We start from the raw sequence: 23,434 nt of genomic DNA, 5'->3' as shown, positions 1-23,434 counted from the left end.
ACTATAATTGCGTATGTGCAGTAGGACGGCAATCATAGCTAAGTATAAGTTAGAAAAGAATGAAGATACCACTTGAAACGCTCTTCTAGCATTGTTTTGTCTCTCAGGAGCAACTGCTCGAGGTCACTTCAAATGAACCCAGTATACTTGAAACGTGGAATTTATACTATGTACATCCATAACAATGAATCAGTCAGATGTCGTATGACGGATGTACGTAGTGTGAATGTATATCAAGTATGATGGGTTCATTAGGAGCGACCCTGAGTAATTCCCAAGAGACAAAACGAACAATACTTTTAACGCCAGTGCTTTATATTTCAGTGATCTCACTACAGTTAAGATCAATATTGTATATGTTCGTTTTTTATCGTACGACAAATTTTTCAAGTGTTTTAATTGGTTGCAAGACCAAGAAGATCTCGGACCTCTTTGTCTTATAGCTAATCAACAAGTTTGAAAAATTTGAAATGAAATAGCAGTCTAACAAAGGCGATATAAAGGCTATTCTACATTGTCGTATGCATCATGCGACTTTAAAATTGAAGCATCGGATTGGCTGGAGCAATAAGTTGTGACTTGCGACGTCTACGATACGACCGATGTAGAATGGCCTTAAGGTCGATATTTCATATGTCGTACGACAAAGTTTTTCAAGCCTGTTGATTGGTTATAGAACAGAGAGATCCGAAAATCTCTCTGTCCTATAGTTGCTAATCAACAGGCTTGAAAAGCCTTTTCATACAATACATGAAATCTCGGGCTAAAGGAGTGTATGTACAAAGGATCGACTGGGCTCGATATTCACGATTTTGATTGGTGGCCGCTATCAGTTAATTAACAAGTGAAACCTATTTGCATTTTTCTTATAATATAGGACTCTAGGGCTGCGTTCAGGAATTACGCCTAGATAACTCTTGGGTACATTTTTGCTATACGTAACGTAACCTATAACTTAGAGTTATCTGGGCGTAATTTCTGAACGCACTCCAGCGCTCAGTGATCGATTATGTTTCTGGATGCACTCAGTGGTTGCGTTCAGGGGATCGATTCTGTATCTTGAAATGAGGTGAAAATTATAAGTGAGCGACTTTACTAAAATACTGATTATTTTAATGGTCAACACCTAGTAAATTTGCTCGCTTTTGTAATTTTCATCTTATTTGAAAATACAGAATCGACCCCCTGCAGACTCAACTGTTGCAGAATGGATTCGCTTTGGAGGCCGAAATCCGAAAATCCGATTGGCTGAAGAGGAAAGAAGGAAGGATCCACTCACTGTTATTGGTCGTGTTCAACAGACCAATAGCAACGAGAGCTCACGGATCTGCAGGAGGTCGATTGTGTATCTTCAAATGAAATGTAAATTAAAAGTGAGCAAATTCACTAGAGTATTCATAATTTAATTGGTCAATACCTAGTAATCTTTGCTCACTTATGTAATTTTCACCTTTCAAAATTCACAATTGAGCTCCAGATCTGCTGCGCAACAGTTGAGTGCCTAAGTATCAATTATGAAACTATCTCTAAGATGAAAAGTGGAAAGTGAAAATTTTAATCATTGAAATTAATGGAGAAATTTTTCACTTTTCACTTTTCACCCTAGGAAAAAAATTTCATGATTGATACCTTGAATGCGACTAATTTACAGGGCTGTTTTCTGTGGCTGAACTAGTGTATACTTTTAGACTTAAAGTGAGATAGATATATTGGGTCATCTAAAAAGTATCCGCGATTTTTTGTCACTAGATGTGTGTTGATGGTCATATATCTAGTGACAAAGTACTACTTTTTAGACCCAATACATTTGATATTTTTAAAGCGAGAAAGAGAGTTCTAGAAGCAGTCTAGTGCAGGAACAGAAAACGGTTCATACGTTTGCGTTTCGAATTATTCAATCTGCTTCAGTAATTTTATAATCATGGTTGTATTTCGAAGTATAACAGTGGATGAATACAAGAGTAATTATATGACGTTTCAATTGCTATACGCGTGTCATCGGACACCAATCGGAAAATGCCTCATTGCCATAACTGACACCGACGAAAGTGTGACGTACTTGAAATTTATTGACAATGAATACGATGGTGAGGCGACTGCTCTCAAAGATTTAAAAGCGAAATGGCCTTTAACTCAAACATTGAAGGATACTGATAATAAAACAGATGCTGTTATCGCGAAAGTCTTTCATCCCAATTATTCACAGCTTAATTCTATTCATGTTTTCATGAAAGGTACGAAATTCCAAATTAAAATTTGGAGATCTTTGACTGAAATCCCTGGAGGAACGGTCACTACGTACGGGGAAGTCGCACGGATGGCGGGTTGTGATTCTAAAACTGCAATAGCAGTAGGAAATGCATGTTCTAGGAATTATGTTGCCTATATTGTACCATGCCATCGTGTGGTAGCAAAAAACACACATGTTTGTGGCATCAAAAATGCTTGGAAAATTGAGCAAAAAGGAACTATCTTGGAATATGAAAAACAGCTCTATGCGTAAATATTGTAAATTAATGTATGTCATACAAGTACAGAGCATAACATTTAATTATTATAATAAAATGTTATAAATTTGATATTTGCCAGTACAATGAATTCTAAATACAGCCTATATCAAATTTATAATACTCAACTTCTGTCTAAAGGTCTATGCTTTCGTAATTTATAATTATGTTACATTTATTTTCATTTATTTTTCTTGCATTTAAGCATTTCTAGAATGTGCGAACAGTAAATTATGCGAAATAAATGGCGCATTTGTAGGTGATAAATGTTTATTTTTCTCACGTACATTAAATCTTGTAAAATTACAAAATTCTTTTTGTTAGTATAATAAAATACAGTGATTATAAAGATATCTCACTTATGGATGAGATATCTTCAAATATTTCTTAAAAATGTCAGTTATTGTCACTTATATTTATATATTTACATCATGTTTTTTCATGGGCAGTGAGCTATATAACATTGTTAAGTTAATTAAATCAGTAAATGAAGATATTTCTGTATAAATAACAGAAATTAAATTCATCATTATATATTACTGTACATATGTATTTCATGGAAATTGATATTTTTATGTTTGATTACTAATAATTTCTTGAATTACATACTGTTTGAATACATTTATTTATGCTTGCTCCTAAATTTCCTGCAATTTTCTTTAATCTTATCTTAAATATCCCAATTTTGTAACGCATCCTCCTTATATATCTTATTATTGCTTATTTAATTTTTTTTATACAATTGTACACCTTCAATTAAAATTATGAAATAAACTTGTACATTAAACTTGTTCACTCTATATATATATATATATACTGTATATAGTGTATATACTGACAAACACATTCTAAAAAAGTAAAATGTAAAATCAAATTTTAGCAATACTAGATAAAAGATAAAATGTTAAAGTTACTAATTATATTTTCTGTACAAATTGTAATTAAGCGTAGTAAATATTATTTTAGTTTACTTCACTATCAATATTTATACACTAATAAATAATTGACGAGTTTACACGTTTATATACATCTATTTTCATTTTTCATATTAGCTTAAATATGTAAGCTAGAACCATGATATTAAATTTAATCTGTATTTAAATTGTGTTTACTGTGCTGTACAATTAAAAAGTTTATTTTATAAATTCGTTCTTTTGTATAAATTGCTTTTTGCACTCTTGCGTTTTTATTAATTTTTTTTGGAATATTGATATCTCTTCACATGTTTTCTTTTATCGTTACACATATAACTGTGCTAAAATATATTTTATTCTGTAAGAAGAAACAACTCTTTCACTCATGTTACTAATATTTCTCATCAGACAGAGTTTTTAATTTTGCATTTTCTTTTTCTAAATCATTGATATGTGTTGTTTGCGAAAATTACTTTCCTTCGTATTGAATACAAATGTACATTTGCTAGAATTATTTATCTCTAATGGAGCGAAAAGGAAATTGAACCGTACATATTAAAATAGTAGCTTTGTGTCAGTCTTATGCAATTGCATAATTTATCTATTTTTCTATAAGTCTATTCTTTTTAGTTAAAGTTCTTGCACAGTTCATCTTTTTTCCTTTTCTCTCCACGTTGAAAAGAAAAAGAGAAAAAATGAACCGTGCAAGAAGTTCAGTTAAAAAGAATAGACCTTATGACAAACTATTTGTTTTTCATAAGGCTTTTTCATAAGGTTTATGGCGCGTTTTCTGCTCTATGGATATTTAAGATGTATTTTACTTATATTATTATAGAAAGATATCACCGTTTTGATTACTCTAAATCAGAGTACTTTTGGTTTACCTTTGAAATTGAAATGTGTCAATATTCATGCCTATTATCATTCCTACTCTTCACTTTATTGCTATTTTGTCATAACGCGTGACGCTCGTTCTCAGAGACGACACTAATCTAAAATTGTTAAAAGTTTTTGATCTGTGTTAATCACTATGTTTAAAAGTATATTATTAATATTATAAAGTATTACTAATATTATTTATAATATATTTAATTATAAAAATACATGAATTATGTATATATATATATATATATATATATATATATATATATATATAACTAATTCATATATTTTTATAGCTAAATATATTATGAATGATAATATCTCTTTATATATTAATAATATTAGCAATAGAATACTTTTAAACACAATAAATAATACAGGTTAAAAACTTTTAATGATTTCAGACTAGTGTCGTCTCTGAGACCGAGCGTTACGACAAAACAACAATGAAGTGACGAGTAGGAACGATAATAGACATCAATATTTACACATTTCAATTTAAATCCAAAAGTATCCATTCTGAACAACTCTGCTCTAAATAATATAAGGAACGTCTGAAGTCTTGTTTGACTTTAAACAAATTTGATGTCACATGATAACTACAAAAGTTTATCTTTGTAATATTCCAAATAAGTTGAATTGATTATCACAAAATTATTTAAAAAATTACTATCAATCTCTTCTATGTATTTCAATGTCGTATTTTTATATTTTTGTGATGTTTGTTTCGTAAAAAATTATTTGCACATAGATAGTGACTCTTTGGGTTTTCATGAACAGTCACGGCGAAATATCTGTATCTTACAAGGCAGTGTTCAGACATGATTATTAAGACCTAAATTGTGGCCTATCTCGCTCTGTTGAAATCAATTAAATAAATAGTAATAATTCGCAATAGGGATCAATTGTAATTTCGTCATCAGCGAAAAATTCATAGTATATCATTGTAGACATCACAGCTTTAAAATATATTTTTTACGTACCGTCACGTTTTATACATAAATATCGATAAAAATATCTGTAGCCATTATATTTTCTCTCTTTTATAAAAATCCCTGTGCGTTTGCCAACTTGCTTAATGGAACAGATCAAAGTTTTTTATTTTGTAAAAAAGCAAAACTCGCGAAATGCAGCGTGGGCGAAGTGATGAAAAAATATGATATACAAATTTGCTATATCTCTCCGATGTCTACAGTGTATGTCATTTTACGTCGGTCTTTGCAATAAATAACTGGCTCTTACATCTCGATTGTCAGTTAGACAAAAATAGTCAAAATGCAGAAGTGTACATTAAGGTCATTCATTAACTAGCTCACTATTAAATATGTAAAAATGATGTCATTATTCGAGCGTATACGGGAATGCTACCTTCGCGATGACCACAGCAACGAGAAGCATAAAAGTCGTGGACATTGTCGATCTACAGAGAGTTGACGAAGAAACTGCATTTTCTGATATTCGAGTAGTTCCTATAATCGAGAAAAGAAAATAAATGAATTATAAATTCAAATATAAAAAGTAATCTTAAGTAAAAAATATCCTAATTTAACGAGCAAATAAGATGTTTAAATAAATTAATTATTTAAGGATAATGAAATAGTATATACTACATAAATGCATAAAAACATTCCGCTTATAGAGTCTTTATCAGTTTATAATTATTTATTCGAGAATTCTCGAATACATAACCGATAGTTATTTATCTAAAGGCAATTTTATATTCTTGAACAGCAAAAATTAAAATATTAGCTAATAGACAATAAAATTTATTTAACCTTATTTAGTTAACTGACCTGATATCCTCGGTCTTGGAGTTGTAATCCTCATTATTGGATTATGAGGAATCGGTTTCATTGGAGTTGGCGCAGGACTTGGCGAATTCCCATAACATTGTCCTTAAATAACATTATCGTATAGAAATGTGTTACTTATTGTTATTACAATAGTTAAAAAAAAAATAACTTTGATTCGTCTATGAATACACGAATTTATATAGATGTTCCAGATAAAGGTCAGTTACTAATTGATCGTGAAACAAAAGATTTTATATGAATGCATGAATAAGTCATGAGTAGATGCGTCTCATAAAGCACTTACCTTTTTTGTAAAGACGCATCCCCTGTTGTTTGGGATCTATATTTCGTGTACAATGATCGCCGGCTTCCTTAATATATATTTCCTCATCGTTGACAATCAAACCTACGAAACACTCATTTGTAGCAGTGTCGTTTCTCATAGTATAGGTATACATCACGCCGTCTTCTTCCCATTGTCCCAAGCACAGATATGTTCGTTCTGAAAACAGTGAGTAAAAGCGTTTGTAGAAAAAAGAAACATATTATGAAAACATATATAAATCATTATACAAAAATAATGATTAATATGTATATATAAATAATGTATAAATTTTCAAATTAAATTGCTTAAAATAATATTTATTCGACCATTAAAATTTAGACGAGAAAATATCACCCAGAAATAGTAAAATTTAACGATATCGTAATCGCTTTGAAAGAAAACGTAAGTTTCATTTGGTAAAATAATGGAACGGTGAAATTTATTAATTTCTAATATTTTTTCATTTTTCTTTACATTTATTAATAATTCTATACACACCTTCGTACAATTCTCCGGACTCGCAGTCATTCACTTTGAAATACATTATTTCACGAGTGTTACAGTTGCTGCTTAATTCGGCACACATTCCCGACAGATCTGTTATCCTTCCTACATATTGGCCCGTAATTGGACAGGGTGACTCCACTACACGTTCGATACCTTAAAAATGATTTATATATAAAATAATAATGCGCATTTTTAAAGTTATTTATGAAAGTGCACAGATGATTTATAAAGGTACTGCAAACTAGTATATTTTAACTTACGTGATTGAGTCATCCACAACCGTTTATCCATATAGGGATCGTCACATAAATCACTTTGATAACTTACTGGATTATTGATCGTCCCTATACATGATATTATTTCTATTATTGCATGATTATACTTGAGATTCATACGAGATTCATAGAAATAAAATTGAATATAAAGATGGACAGAGATTAATGAAAAATAGAAAAAGAAAAAATTTTTGTATATTTATTTAGATTCATATTTGAAATCATTATTATTTTGATTAATATTTTGCTATTTATTATTTGTATAGATTTTATACTACTTTGATTTCATTGAACAAGTTGCAGTTTTTGGTAAAGCGTTAATAATAATAAAGTCATTATATAATGAAGGATGGAAAATATATATATATATATATATATATATATATATATATATAAAATTAATATAGAAAATAGTTTTCTTTTTACCTAACGCAAATTCCAGTACGTTTTCGCTGCGTTGCCTCATCAATAAACACACAAAAGCGGACTGCTCACTAAAATTAAAAATAAGTATTTATTTTATTTTTAACTGTCATTGTTAGTTAAAATAAAATTTGAGACACACAAGAATGTACATAAGCTATAAATATAATCTTATTTTTAACCTTATATTCAATATTTTTTAACAAAGTATACTGGATATAAACAGCTGCAGTGCAACCAAATTGATTGCTCACCATTGATCTTTGGAATACACGATATGACGGCCAGTCTCCTCATTTGATTCCACCGTGATAAATGTGTAACTATTGTAGCCATTAAGATCGGTGAAAGTCATAGTACCATTAACTATTAGGGATTCTTTCCACACCCCCTGTGCCCATTTCGGGAATCTAATAATATTAGAAACGTACTGATTATTATAAGCGTTTTCACAAATATTAGTTTTTTTTCATTACTCTTTCAACACAAATCTTTCAAGATTTTCATTCAATACAACTACGATAATAGAATATGTCTAACGATAAAATAAAATTAAATAATTGTACTTACGTAGCAACATGGGTTATCACATATTCTGGCATCTTTTTCTGATTTAGACTCTTGCTCAAAATCAAAGTTTCATATCCATGAGTTGCATTATCTAAATCTTGTGTGCAGCTCGAATCACTGCTAAGTGCCATATATGTTTTCCCTCTTTTATTATCAACGTAATATAGCTGAAATTTATGTTTTGTTTATCATAAACTGTTATTGAATGCTGGTCACCGGTGACCAACATTTGAATTTTCAAGCATTATCAAATTAAAAAAAATATATACGAACTCGTAAAAAATAATACAATTCTATAAATATGATTAATATTCAAATAATAATCTAAGATAATAAACATACTATGCATAATAATTTTGCATAATTCAATTGTATTATGTAATATTTTGTCATAATGTTGAGCTAATAATGAAAATTTTATTCCGGCATCGCTGGAAAAACAAGTAAAATAAATCCGGCATTCAACGTTAATAAATACTTTTATATACACAAAGTATACATGTATAATTTTAAAATTTATATTATATTGATTTGATCAAAATATATCCGTAATTAAATAGATTGAATTATTGGAAAAATAGATATTTTATATCGTTTTGCATCAAACAATTGTATTATTTTATTATTTTATTATCTTATGAAAAATAATATATAATAATATAGTATGTAACGTACCCCGCATCTATATTGAGGCCCGCCATCGTTGACGTCGTTGTCCCAAAGAGCAAAATATGTAGAATTATTTGGCCCAGGCCAACTCCCCAAACAATTGTACTGGACATCTGTTAAAACAAAATTAACGTTGATAATTTCTGATAATTTCCGAAAAAGTAGCAGTTTCTTTACCTTCTTATGTTTCATATTACAATAACGAGTAACGATATTAATAACATTTTATTTAAATTATTAATTTGATAACAATATAAATGAAGGAAAAACACATATATATGTTTGCTGAACTCTAATTTATGAAATCTCGATCGCAGTTAATTTTACTGCTCAAATATTTTAAAATGTATGAATATCTTTAAATATAAATTACTTCTCAAAGATTTATTATATTAATGTAATTGCAAAGAAATTTAAGAAAGACTTACTGCGTTTCTCGAAGTTACATCGTTTAAATTTTAATTGTAAGATCGATCCATCCGGACAATTACTGAACTCAGAAGAGAACGTGTTACACTCTAACGAGACTGCAGAGTTATTGTTGACGCTGTATTTGAAGTGATAAAGACCAGCGATGGGGCAATATTCTCTCCGAGTCGCTGAACCATCAATTTCTTTCGTTCCTGTTGGCAGAAAATCGAAAATGATCATTCATTGAAGACGATTTTGTATATTTTACAGATTTATATGCTCTTCATATAAGAAAATACATATTTATAAAAAAATCTTTTTTTTAACACAGAAATATATTACTGCATTTAATTATTCAAAACCTGAAATTAAAATATAATTTAAGAATTCGAAAAATTAATAAAATATTGGGTCATTTAAAAAGTATCCGCGGTTTTTTCATTCAAAAATTGAACAAAAAACCGCGGATACTTTTTAAATGACCTAATATAATCATTGTACTAGAATTATATTCGATTCGAGCTCTCTTTCTTCTTTTTTTTTTTAAATAAAAACGTGTTTGTACATGATCATGTAAGATTAGACTTTCCACGAATCGAGATTAAAGGATGAAATCTGAAGGCCTTTATCCGAAAATCCTTTCGAAATAACCCTCGCGTTTTTCATCGAAGCTATAAAGAAACGCGATCTATCAGCAGGAAGTAGCTGAAATTCTACACCACTTAAAAGCTGTTTTCATCTAAAAGCTTTGGCTCTTTTCGCTCGTTCTTAAATCATTTTGTCATCTTTCAATCGCGTCTACAAAGAAGAAATAAAAAAAAAGATCGGCGGAATCTTCAAAGATATTGGAGATTATTTTCACAAGAAAAAATGTAACAATTTTATAATTATATAAATATACAAACATAATATAATTTCGCGAATATTTCAATGATCTCTTCAAGTCTTTGGACGCCAGCAGTTTCATTCAAAAAAAAATCTCAAGAGAAAAACTCCAAATAACTTCAAAGAAAGATCATTGGACTTCAAGCAGTTAATAAATCCTATAAACAAATATTATTTCTTTATGCATTTTTCTTTTTCCTCTCTTCAGTTCTTCGTGACTATATTTTGTGACTATATCTAAAAAGAGAAAAGAGGAAAGGAAATAATAAAAACTCGCTTTTTGAAATATTCTTTCTTTCGACCTTCTTTCTTTCTTTCTCTCAATCTTCTTTCTTTCAGTAGACCTCCGTGATTGAAGTCTTGCCTGTTTTATTGTATTTACCATCGAGGGAGGGAAAAAGGATGCTTACAATAAAAGTCTTCATTTTGCTGTCTGACAATCCGTATAATAAGAACAATTTACGATTCATATAATTACAAAGTCGGTCACGTTTAAACAAACTTTAATTTAAACTTGGGATCGACTTTTATCCATTTAACTCGACAAATTTATTTCCTTCCCTCCCTCTCCCTCTCCCTCTCTCTCCGTCTTATTTCTTGTGGTAGGCAATTCCGCCGTTATCTTATCATCGCTGTACGCCTTCTGTACTTCTTCCTGCTCGACTTTTCGCCGTATCCTCGTAATTGCGAGCAACCGGGATACCGTATTGCTGGGATCGAAATGAGCAAACGCGATTCTCTTGCTCGTTTTCGACCTGACTTCGTGTTACATTTCGCAAAACAGTTTGAAAGGATGAACGCAAGTCGAGGAAAAAGTGATATTGAGTTAACTCTTAACTGCGAATTTCTTTAGCTGTTATACGATCTACAACGCCGTTCTAAATTTAGAAGTTAAACTAGAAAGATGATGAAGCCGTGGCTTTTTACGAGACTTGGAATAGAATGACATAAATCATAATTGTTTCTCAATAGAAGGAAGTAAAAGGATATTTGAAAATACCTGATGCGTAACTTATTGTTCGCTAAGTTACTGTAATATCTTTTTATAGTTCTATAAACAGGAAATATGCAATTGTATTGCATTAAAATAATTGTGCCTCACATATATGTATATGTTGAAGTATTATTTTATTTTTTATTTCTTGTCTCTGTTTAGCATTTCTTCTACAAAAAATATAATGTGTTTGCAACGCGAATAAATAAAATTATTCTTTTCGCACAACACTGGCGAATGATATTAAAAATTTATAATTAATGATATATTAATGATATAATTAATGATATATTTATAAATAATGATATTAAAAATTAATTAATTTTTTAAAGAATTAAAACGCGTCGTATTTTTACAAAAAAATTTAAATGACACAACGCGAAGTTATCTTCATTGAGAATGTTCTTAATTTTTCTTGTCCATTCTGACGACGTTAACACGATATAATTAGGCGAAATGAAAAAACCCGCAAGATATTTTTTTCCTTTATTAGCGACCGTATATTGCGTGTCGTAGTGTCCTTCGCTTCCTACGACAAGACGATTAGGACAAGGATCTTTTGGGAACAGGCCACTCCCACGCTTCCGATGGGTACCTGACGATACTGGCTTGACGTTGCTGCGTGTACCATATCAGGAAAAGAAAAGGAGAAACAGGAATGAGCACGACAAAGATTCGATGTGAGAAATTATTTCAGAAACTCTTCGGCATTTTTCTTCAGGAATGCTCTTCTATTATCGATAAATCTATTATCGAATAGTCTCAGCGTATTTAAAAATATATCAAAAATATAAATAAAGAAAAGTGAATTATTATATAGTTATTAATCTTCCGCTAGCAATGTGAATTTTAATCTGTTTGATTCCGTCAGCAATAAAAGTCTTCAAGAAACAATAATTTTTTAAATTATTCTGGATTATTTGAAAAAATTCTAGAGTATACTTATCAAAACTTTAACAACAAGTTTTCATCATCATAGAAATCAGATTGTATTTTATAGATTTAAATTTTTTTATCTATAAACATTTATAATCAAAATATCAATCCGATAGTTCCTTTAGAGACCCCAGTTGCTGTCAAAGAGTTAAAGTAAAAATGTCTATCTTGGATATCTTCTCCATTAAAAAATTGTTGTAATAATTACAATTTATAGATTTAAAACACACGAGAATCTGTGTACTTGAAAAATTATTATTATTACAAGGATAAAAATAGATCAAACTGGAAATTTCAAAGAAAGATTGTTTCAAAATCAAAAAGAAGGTAATTATTACCGCATGTTTTTCGATTACGCGCATCCTTTTTTTCGATTAACTTTAGCTTCCTTTTCAGATTGAAAAAGATATTGTCAGTGTGTTTTCGTGAGCAAATTCACCAGATACGAATTCTTCACACATCAGTGATTTGCTCCTTATTGATTCGGCATTTTTATCGAAATCGTTCCTGAATCTTTCCAGGACGCCGAGAGATTTGTTTCACGCACGGACGTTTGATTATGTTCTTCCGCTGGACCACCGGCTCGCGTTTTCGGATCCCGTAAAGCTTCTCGCGTGCAGCGACACGGATCAAAGCGTGAAACCAGAATTATGAACGGAATCAAGCTCGACTCGCTACCGATTGGCCGTTTCGATTGCGTCGCGAAAACAGGTGCGCAATTTCTTGGGAGCCGCACAGGTGAACGCGTTTGATAATGCACCGGAAGTCAAGGAATCGACATTAATCGACATCAATCTTCATTAGGGAAATAATAACGATGAACGCGAACACACATGCGCGCTGCTGTGCGTTAATGTGCGAAAATCTTGTGCATTTTGAGAGCGCAATGTTAAATAGCAAAACTGTTTAATTTCTCGGTTATTCTATTAGTAGATATCTTTTAAGCACAAAATTTTATTTTATGAATCCTTGGTATTTGATAAAGTTAAAACAGATTACATTTTAAAATTTAAAAATGTCCACCTATGTGAAAAAAAAATATATTGTATTTATATATATATATATATATATGAATATTTAATTTATATTTAATAATTAATAATTAATATTATACATTAAAAAGAAATAGCAGGCTGACATTATTTGTTATCATTTTTTGATATCAAACTAATAATAAATAATATCAGCTTGCTATCTGAGAAATCACCTCCTGCCCTTCCGTTTAGTTGTATTACAGATTTGTTCTCACCTTTATATTCCACACACACACAAATTTACGACTTTCTTTTTCGTTTGTCAAACGTGTTCCTACATCATCAATAGACGATGAATGAAATTTCCACTGTTGGTGCAATTTTTCTTGTTGCGTTCTCGGTGACCGCGCTACCGGAATTTACCGGACCTCTCCGTCGTATAAATAATTATGCAAACGGCCCCAATCATCCTTAAGAGCATTTTAATTGATAGGCGCGTGAGAAACTCACGCGACGTGTGTGCGTTTAACACGCGACGTGCGTGCCGTGCGTTTTACATGGCGCGAGGCCTATTGTTCCCGCATCGTTACGCAAGCCTCATCATTTCTTCCCGCTTCGTGGACAATTAACGCTAATTATCGAGAATTACTAATTCGCCAAGGAGTACGCCGAACTTGATTCCCTATACGCGGAGGTCGCGTCGTAATTCATCCATCTGATAAACCGGAAGCTCGCGAATTCTTCGAGTACGACGTTTCATGCGTAAATAAAGTGTAAAAATACGAGTAATTAATTTATGTAAATCAAACGTATCTTTCCATAATATCGCATATTTCATAATTTTTTTTTTTTTTAATAAAAATAAGAGCAAGAAATTAAGACATATCTAATTCACATTTTATAGATTTTACGAATATGTTTTACAGAGATTATAAAAAGTTGCTCGGTGCAGAAAATAAGACAAAAAACTTATATAAATATCTCTGTTGTTACAATATTTCTTTCTATATTTATTTTATTTTTAAATTTTATTTTGCAGTTATATATTCTTAATCTTCAAACGCTACATTACGGGAATGACATTTAAGTGTGGCAGATCCAACTCGATTGTTTATAACTTTAAAAAAATGAACATATTGTAAACAATTTTTTTCAATCAAAACGCCAGAACATTTAAGGAAAATACCAATCAAATATATGTAATAAATATCTTTATTAAGAACATACATTAACTTCTTAACTATTTGCTAATTTTCTGATTGATAGAAATAGTAGTAGAATTAGACGAAACACCGTCACGTTTGTTCCACGCTCGCTTAATTTTTTCAGCAAGTAAGCGAGTCATACTAAACGATCAAAGTTCGCTCGACAAATACAAAAAGTCGTATTAATTCGCATTAGCAATAATATGACTTGCTTGAGCGTGAGAAAAAGCAAGATTATCCAACTAGATCGCTCGGTATTTTATAAGGTCGTATTTATTATCATAAATATGACTCGTAAGATATTTAATTTAGCATATTTAATACGTCATAGGTCGCAGTCTCTGCCACGAAATTAAATTATCGAGAAAAATCCGGCTTTTACTTACGATATAGGATTGAAGTAGAGTTCAATGCGCTGCAGGAGGCTAAGGCGGCCGACTCGAGCGTGTAACACCTGTTGAAAGTTTCCGCGAACATCTCAATGACATTCCGCGATCTCCGTTGCAGCCGGAAACACCGTATGCAATCTTTGTCGTTAAACCTGCAGCAAACGAATACCATGAATTGCGTTAGCAGAATCATAATTCCGTGATTTATAACGTATTATTATAAGACACAATTCTCACGTTCCATTTTTTGGTGCGTAAACAGAAAACAATTAAGGCTTTTTATTTGATATCATCTACTCTTCGTAATTTTTAAAATATAACCGTTAAACGGGCCTTGATGTATTTAAGTCTAGATTAAGATTTAGAGATTAAAGTTTCACTGAAGAAATTAACTCCAAGAACACTTAAGAATATTTAAAATTGGCTTGAAAGACGAAATTCTATTATTTGTAAATTTAAGAGAGGTATAATACCCAAAAACTTTATTTACATTTTTCCATCGACTTATAAATTAAATACTCGACTATATACAATATATTGGCGATTAACCTTACAATTACAAAAGATGCACTGATAATTATAATTATAATATCTTATATAAGAAATATCCTTGCCACGTGTCGCCTTGAAGATGGAAATAGCATTACTTGCAGGATTTATACCGCGTTAATCCTGTGACCAAGGATTATACAGAGAAATTGAAAAATCAATAAGAACTGAACTGCGGCTGGGGAAAAACTAACTAAACTACAAGACATAAAGTATAACTACATCCCGGATGTGCCGATAATGCTGACTCTGGAACAACAAGACGATGATGCTAGCGTCGTAATATCAGCGAGTGAGAAATAATGAAGGAGCTTCACTTCTCTCGGCTCCCTTCGATCAGCACGTTGGAATCAGCAGATTGTGCTTTAAGTCTTAAAAGAAAATTCCGAATACCCCGCCTTAATAATCTTTAATTGAGATTGAATTTACGAGTATAATCTCGGACTGTAAATTGCAATGTTGAAACTCTTGATACATTAATTTATATTTATGAAAACTAGAGATTACTATTTTTCACCAAAAAAAAAAATGCGAAGAAATGGTATCTTTACGAATCGCGCGCAAAAGATGCTGGTCCTCGAGTCCTACTGTTAAATCTTATCGTAAAGTATCTGTTTTTGTATCAGTGTTTTAATATTCGCGCTTCCTCTCTTTGAGATTTATGAATTTCTCACGAAATAAAGATATGCTGATATAAGACGACACTAATGACGGACAATAATGACGGCACGATAGGGTCTCGATTAGAGCACTATTAGTAACTACTCTCGTGACGAGCCACTCGTGAATTAACACGCGGTTTACTCTAACGCAGGAAGTGGACAATGACACATAAAAAAAAAGAGGAAAGAAGAAAGAACAAGGACATTATTCTTGTTCTGCGCGATGTCAACGACTCGAAGAAGCAACACGCAACATCTCGAGATCAAATTAGAAACGCAAAGACATTTGGTCGGATGAGATGTTCAAAACTAAATAGATATGAAGAATAGCGATCTGTTCTTTGTCGGTCGATTAGAAATTTTTTGAGCTATCTACAGCTGGAACTTATCATATTGTTGAAAGATCATGCACATCGCCGGTCTTCCTTGACTGGAAATATGATGATTGGAAATATTGACTTTCGAAAAGATAGTGTTTAAAGGCAAATAAAGAAAAGCAAATAAAGTAAAGAGAAAAGTGAGATAAAAAGTCAGACTGTCTGAGAAAATACGTTTAGTAGAAACGAGCAACTTTTGTGCAAGATTATATGGGAACTAGCATGCAAGGAGAGGGAGAGGGAGAGGGAGAGGCACGTTTTACCGTCGCGCTATCGCGACCGCTATCTACTTGCTTTTTACACACGATTATGAAAATGACAGTGGTTGCGAAGGAGTCATTTGTTCAACAGTATCTGGTGTGTACCGTGTATTCGGGCAACAAAATCGCCATCACGGTGAAGATGTTATTTAAATAATTGTGAGCTATTAGAGTAACTACATAGGCGAAAGCGGAAATTTGCATTATAAATTGCATTATAAAGGGTTATACGCGCTAGGAAATTCTATATACAATGTTCGGAGTTCAACATTGTATATAGAAACTAATGTAACGATCTCATTTTAATTATATAATAAGTACCTACGTTTACATTTTTTAATTATTCTGACACATACAATTTTACATCCGTCAACGAATTTCTCTCTACTTTTATACATGTATTCCTTTTTATAAGTATATTTACAAATGTAGAATAACAAAATGATTCCAATTTAAATATATAATAAAGATCTGATACCCATACTTCAAATTATCCTGAGATACATAAGCTGAAAAAAGAAAGTTGAAATTCTTTCTCATTAATTGGAATTCTAGTTGAAAATGAACAAATAAGAATTTCCTGATTTAATCTGTTATAATTACAAAAGTTAAAATAACCAAGATTCAGATTGATATGATCAGAATCTTCTGATTCGTTCGTTTTAGAAATTTTTCTCAGTATAATTCTGCATCCATTCATCAATTTTCTTCCATTTCTTGTACATATTCCTTTTCTTGTGTCTTCGCCCAAGCGTGAAAGATCTGACGCATTAATATAATAACAGTATATTATAAGTATCTCGATCAATTTTCTGATCTAATGAGCATAGAGTAACGCAATGACACCAGGATGCGAATCAACGCGGTCGACGAGTTGCACACGAGTGAGTTTACAACGTCGCCGCATACTTGCGTGTATAATTGTACCTCCGAGGCAATAGCTGTCGCGCCGATATTATGCAACCTGTGGGAACGGGCGTGTGGGTCCGTTTATCGTCGATCGTCCCGTAGTCACCGGATCCTGCCATGTATAGGATCTCGTTCTCGCACAAAGCAGCGAGCTCTCGAGAGCCCTCCAGGTATTATTTGCCAATTGGAATGTCACACGATAGGACGTTTTGCCCATACGTGGAGCAAATCTACGCGAGCACTCTTGCACTCTGAATTCGAAGTATTTGATACATCCATTCTAATAATGTCGTTGAGTTTCTCTTAAGCAGATGCTGCGAACTGCTTAAGAATCGTTAATCTTTTGCGATTCTATGTCGCTATATATATGTATATAATTACAATTGACAAATTATATTTTTTAGAATCTCCATAAATTCTTTGAATCGTAGACTAGTTGATTATAGATATGAAAGACAAAATGCTTGATCTTTACTCGTTTGCGAAAAAAATTTGGAGATACTTTTTGTTTTAGAAAATGTGTATTTTAAAATTTAATATAAGTTTGCGCTGAAATTTACTTTCTTTTCCGTCAATTTTTGTTTCATGCAATTATATAATATCTTTGATCTACGCTTCCTCCTTCGTATAATAGTGTCCGTTTTATCTCACGTTTCGATCGGATGGTTTCTTATCATAGGATAATAAGGTATACTTAGATTTCGCTATGAATAGCCTGCGGAACATTATTAATTAACGCGTTAACTTTTGTATTCCGTATAACGCGATCGAAGCGGCAGGATTTGCATAAAACGAATTGCAATTCAGACTGCACGCAAATCCGAGCATCAGGTGCCGCGCTGTTGTTTTCGCAAAACAAGTTTAAGACACGAAAGACGTGATAACACAGGTTGGTAAGTCGACTTCCCTGTCGATTATTATTTCTTTCGGAAGCGTTTGTACTTTATAATCGTTTATAACACGCTACTTTATTTGTGCCGTCTATCGAATTACGCACGATCGGAATTGCGTTCACTCTCCATGGGATGGACTGTCATCATCATCATCCGACCGCGATATCCCACTGACCGAAATGTAAATCGCGTATTGCATTCAAATCGAATTTGCATAACGGCGCACGCATCGCACAAGGCTGGTCTCACAAGAGCGACGATGAATCGTCACACGGACGTACTATAAAAAACAAAAAAAAACGTAATTTCACATGAAGAAACTACCATTTAGCATCCTACTGTAATCATGGTACTGCGATAACTGCATCAGAGGTGACATTAAAAAGGCATTTCTCGCGAGTGACTTTCCGAGCGAGTCCGTTTGTAGCAGTTTCATTAATGACCGATTCAATTGTCAACGGCGACGGAATCCGGAGAACCCTGCGCCACGTAATTAGAGTGACAAATGAGCCGCCGTGTGGTGCCAGTGCGAGGAACATGCGACTCGTCGTTCTCTCGGCGCGGACATCCCAGAGGAGTGTTCGTTCGTCGCATTGACGACGTTCAACACGAAGGTTGAGATACATGGAAACTGGAGGAGAGGCCACACCACCTTCGCGAGCTAGTCACTCCTCCGTCTTCACGGAGATTAATGGTAGAAGATGGTATGCAACGGGAGAGGAAAGGAGAAAGAAAAACGGGCCCTCTGTTCTATCCGATCACCAAAGGTAGGGCTCGTTCAACTCACGAGTTTGCATCTCTGGCGACGATATATTCTCTTTTGATGCCGATGCTGTTTCTTGACTTAGGCATAACGACTGTTGTTATGCCATGAAACACATAAGCGCATATTATATCGGACGATTCACGAGTGAACGTCGCCGTTTCAACTGGTAAAATATCATTTACATTTAAAAAGTCTGGTAATAGCAACCAACAATATTGAGTAAAATAATTTCAAGCGAATGTTCAGTTAATATACCCAAAAATAATTTTACTTTTCTAAATATTTATATAGTAAGTATTAAATTATAATAGTTATGTTTATTATTATGTTTGGTATTACTTATTAAATAGAAAAAAATATTAAAATTATTTTTGGTCATATTAATCAAACACTTGGTTGAAATTATTTCATTCAACATTTGATAGCTATTATCAGACTCTTTTTTCAATGTGCAACAAAATACTTTGTAATATTTTCAAAGAAAAATCGCTTTCTCTTATTATTATAGAAACGACAAATTTTCAACAATCTCGTAATGCAAAAAAAAACAGTAGGTTCCAAATTTTTTTCTTGTTAATACTTTTGAGACTTTCATCATACAGGGTATTTAGAAAGGAAAATATCCGTGTCAAAGGATTTATAGGTTATCGCCATGATCCATTACTAATGCCAACGTTTCATGAACCTTCACTTCATCAGGATGAGAAACACACTAAATACTGTTTTATTTTCTTGTCTTTTACAGATAATGTTATCTCATTAGAAAACAGCTTACAGAATTTATGATCAAGAGGTAATTTTTGTGCTTTAAATAACGCATCTTTCTTTCTCTCTTTCGAGTATTAATATTTATAACGATAAACTGGTAAACTGGTACACCATACTATCCCAGCAAACGCGCAAACTGATTAAGTGAACCAATGCTTTATATTTCATTCGCTGACGATTCTCGCGAAGAAATTGTCACGGCAGATGTGAAATATAACGATCTCGCCTTGTGAAATCATTACGAACTACCGTGCGCTTATAAAGATATAATTTACGTGAATTTTGCATACGGCTTTTACATGCATTGCTTTTCATTCCGGCAGATTATTGAGCATCGCGATTGCTAATAACTGCGGGTTGGTTAATTATTTTTGTAGGACAGGCATAAATGTCGACATCGTTTAAACACGTAATGACGTAAAAGAGAGAGCAGTTACAGAGGGAGATGCACAATCGATTAAACACGATCAAGGGAGAAAAATCCAGGGCAATTAAGCGAGCAAATCTCGAGCAATTAACAAGTTGCCTGAATGATTAGACTGTTGATTACAATTATATACATGTCATTCTAAGCAAGTTTATGGCACTTTCTATTTGCCCCCGTAATAAATTCTTCGGGGAAGATTATGTGATGCATCATTGCTATGATGATAAATTACTTAATTATTAGTTAGTGACAAGTAAAAGATCGAATTTATGGTAATTATCGCACGGGTGATATCGTGTCAAAATGTATAATTATTATTGAAAGATAGATGATTTATTACGCTCGTTTTATGAATCTGTTTTTATGTCAGTAAAGTTAATGACGCCTGAAACAGGATCAAAAATAATAATTTTCCGGATCGTAAATGCAACGGCGAGAGAAGTAACGAAACGAAGTAACGAGACAATTGGAGATACGATTTCTTGGAATATTCATGACGTGATAGCTTGTTAACGATTCAACGTGAATCAAAGTATATGATCGTGTCTAGAGAAGAAGAAGAAGAAGAGGGTGGGCTCTCACGTGTATGCCAATTTATGCATACTTGGCCGGACAACACCCACATTGCTTCGTGAGCATCTAGATGCATCGGAGAGCCATCGATTGGCGCGACGAGGGCTTCGGATTTCTATGAGACACGACATTGAATCTTACAAAATGAAATTTTTTAAATAGTAAAACAATTCTCATCTATCTCACATCTATTTGTTCCATTTTGTTTCTTCAAAATACAGGATAACAATAGGAAAATTGCAGAAACGAAGTAGCTGTTACTCAGTGAGAAATGACAAAAGAATCAATATCGAATCGACGTCGAATCAAAATTCCATTGTCATTCCTCACTAGGTATTTTGTGAGTTGATAGAATAAAATGGAGGAATTTACCATACAGGGTATCTTAAAAAACGCTCACGAATAATATATAGTGTTATTCCTGATAAAAAAAACTGAGTCTAAAACTTGTAAATTATTTTGCAATTTATTTTTTTATTTTCGCAAAAGTTAACGAAATATTAATTTCTAAAGAAATCACCTATATTCTTGTAGTTTTGCTTTAGATGATCTCCAATGGAAATAAGATCTCGAAAAGGGTATAGTGCCGAAATTACATCGTTTTGGATCGAGAAGGATGCACGTTTCGCCATTCCTTTTCGTTTTACAGCTCTTTCTGGAATTAGCCTGAGCTCGCGCGATACGCGCGTTTGTGTCTGACGTTGTCTGGAGAGCCAGCTATTTTCGTTCCAGACGAATCGTAGACGTCGCGGCATCCCCGGAGAGACATCAGTCGACTAATTTAACTTTAACCCCTTCATACCCTTTCCATTTCCCGTGACGACAATATCCCTCGGTCGTCTTCGTCGGTGAATTTTTGCCTCTTTCGGAGGAAAAGCTCGTCGCATCCTACGTGCTCACAATCCGTCGACATTCTCCTGTCTAGACTTGCAGTGACTTACATAGAAAACAGCCAAAATCACGCATGTTTGTAACAGCTCTAAATATTCCGTCGAATTTCTTCCGTCGAACATTAGCAAAAATTAAATATTGTTATTGCGTGCTAATTGTTTTTTATAATTGATATATATATCCCAATAATCTTAACTGTGAAATCCTATTAAAACAAAATTCACCGTATACTTATTTAAACAAAAAGATATTCAGTTTTATATACACATACGTATATTATTATTACAATACTTTATAATGTGGACCTGGAGATATGATAGATAGACATAATTAAAAAATCTCACATATAATCTTAACATTAAACACTCCTTGGCATGCAATGCCAGAGCACTGCAGGTGTTAACAAGAATGCGAGAAGATTCTATACAAGAGATTTTACATAATTAGACACGCGCGTAGCAACGAGTACTATGTTCTTTCAACACTGTTTCACACTGTGCCCCGTTAACTTCATTTACATGTGCGACAAGCGCTGCAGATATGACGGCATTCTAGTTGCAGTGCATCGTTCTGTGAATACACCGTTACTCCTAATTGTGAGTCGACTATCTCGACTTACCTCGGTGCCGTCGCCCTCCAAACGCAATGCATGTTCCGGCCAGCTCTACTCTTTCTCATTGCCAATAACTCAAAACTTCGATACTTACGGCGCCGCCCTTCGAACTTTTATGCGTCTGTAAACTTTCGCAACAACCGTGTGCAGCTTTAAGACTTTAACGCTTCAGCATGGAGATTTTAACGCACGAAACTGATAAAGATGAAAAAATATACCGCATCGTGCCACTCGTGATAATTCAGTTATACAGGGCGTGCGATAAGGCGCAAAATTGAATTTATGAGAGTGTAAATAAAAACGGTGGTACAGTGCAGATGAAAAAAAAAAGAAATAAATTATTAAAGATAGATGGAGGCAATAAGAGGCGAACTATACATGATCAAATAATTTCAGAGAATATCATCGATTATAAATTGAATTCACGATTTAAATATTTCTGTTTTTTAAAATCTTAAATTAAAATTTTAAACATTTTAAACGTTCTTGAAGATTAACACGCCAATTGTTTCTTCTATGTTAAATGAGAAAATTAAACTTTTTATTTAAAAAAAAGTTCAATTTAATCCTAATCAATAAATAAATAAACGTAAATTTGTACAATGAATGAGATAATTGAGCGTCAAACTATGTTTTCAATGTCATTATCCAATCTGAAATCCCATCTGCTAAAAGATAGATGTGAAAATAAGTTTTTAAAAATTCTGTTTTAAAATTCCGTTGTACATCAGTTTGGATTCTCTGGATAATCAGTATTATAACAGAAGTGACAAGTGATTTCAATATTTAAACAATTTTGTTATTAGATATATATTTTATTTAAGAGTCATGAAGAAATAAATACAATTAGACTAGATCCTCCATATTATTTCAGGATTAAATTTTATAGTATTTATTCTTTCTTTTCTTTTAAGTTAATAATTATGTGTGTTTATTAAAATCTAGATTATAATTAAATATTTTGTCACTAAAAATGCACAAAATGTAACGAAAGTTTGTGTTATATTAATTAAGAATACGTAAAATTTATCGATAACAATACTGGTATCATTCCATAGCGATCACAAGGTTAAATACGTTCATGCTT

General features: G+C 32.5%; 2 protein-coding genes across 5 annotated transcripts in view; one reads left to right on the top strand and one right to left on the bottom strand.

Moving 5' to 3' along the window:
- The first annotated feature begins 10 nt into the window (after window positions 1–10).
- agt (O-6-alkylguanine-DNA alkyltransferase) lies at window positions 11–3,113 on the top strand. 2 transcript variants are annotated; one of them, XM_087406008.1, is made up of 2 exons: window positions 11–2,087; window positions 2,235–3,113. In XM_087406008.1, the coding sequence occupies exons 1-2, from the start codon at window positions 1,922–1,924 to the stop codon at window positions 2,501–2,503; spliced, it is 435 nt and encodes a 144-aa protein (XP_087262134.1). In that variant the 5' UTR covers window positions 11–1,921; the 3' UTR covers window positions 2,504–3,113. The 2 variants fall into 2 exon arrangements, with proteins under 2 accessions (XP_087262134.1, XP_087262133.1); XM_087406007.1 differs by having other exon boundaries at window positions 11–3,113.
- Window positions 2,760–23,434, bottom strand: part of LOC105147509 (hypothetical protein) — an 83,140-nt gene continuing 62,465 nt past the window's right edge. For all 3 annotated transcript variants that reach the window (XM_087406005.1, XM_087406006.1, XM_011058571.2), the window contains 11 exons: window positions 14,657–14,811; window positions 9,294–9,488; window positions 8,872–8,978; window positions 8,197–8,363; window positions 7,881–8,036; window positions 7,630–7,697; window positions 7,189–7,272; window positions 6,920–7,081; window positions 6,401–6,598; window positions 6,097–6,198; window positions 2,760–5,772 (listed from right to left, as the gene is read on the bottom strand). In XM_087406005.1, coding sequence (XP_087262131.1) covers window positions 5,645–5,772; window positions 6,097–6,198; window positions 6,401–6,598; window positions 6,920–7,081; window positions 7,189–7,272; window positions 7,630–7,697; window positions 7,881–8,036; window positions 8,197–8,363; window positions 8,872–8,978; window positions 9,294–9,488; window positions 14,657–14,811 — 1,522 coding nt within the window. In that variant the 3' untranslated portion in view covers window positions 2,760–5,644. The remainder of the gene's footprint in view (window positions 5,773–6,096; window positions 6,199–6,400; window positions 6,599–6,919; window positions 7,082–7,188; window positions 7,273–7,629; window positions 7,698–7,880; window positions 8,037–8,196; window positions 8,364–8,871; window positions 8,979–9,293; window positions 9,489–14,656; window positions 14,812–23,434) is intronic.

This window comes from Acromyrmex echinatior, chromosome 4, assembly GCF_024713525.1.
Source record: "Acromyrmex echinatior isolate Ae372 chromosome 4, ASM2471352v2, whole genome shotgun sequence".
NCBI classification, from domain to species: domain Eukaryota; kingdom Metazoa; phylum Arthropoda; class Insecta; order Hymenoptera; family Formicidae; genus Acromyrmex; species Acromyrmex echinatior.
Note: the sequence above shows the minus strand (reverse complement) of the source record. Positions and strands in the feature narration are given on the sequence as shown.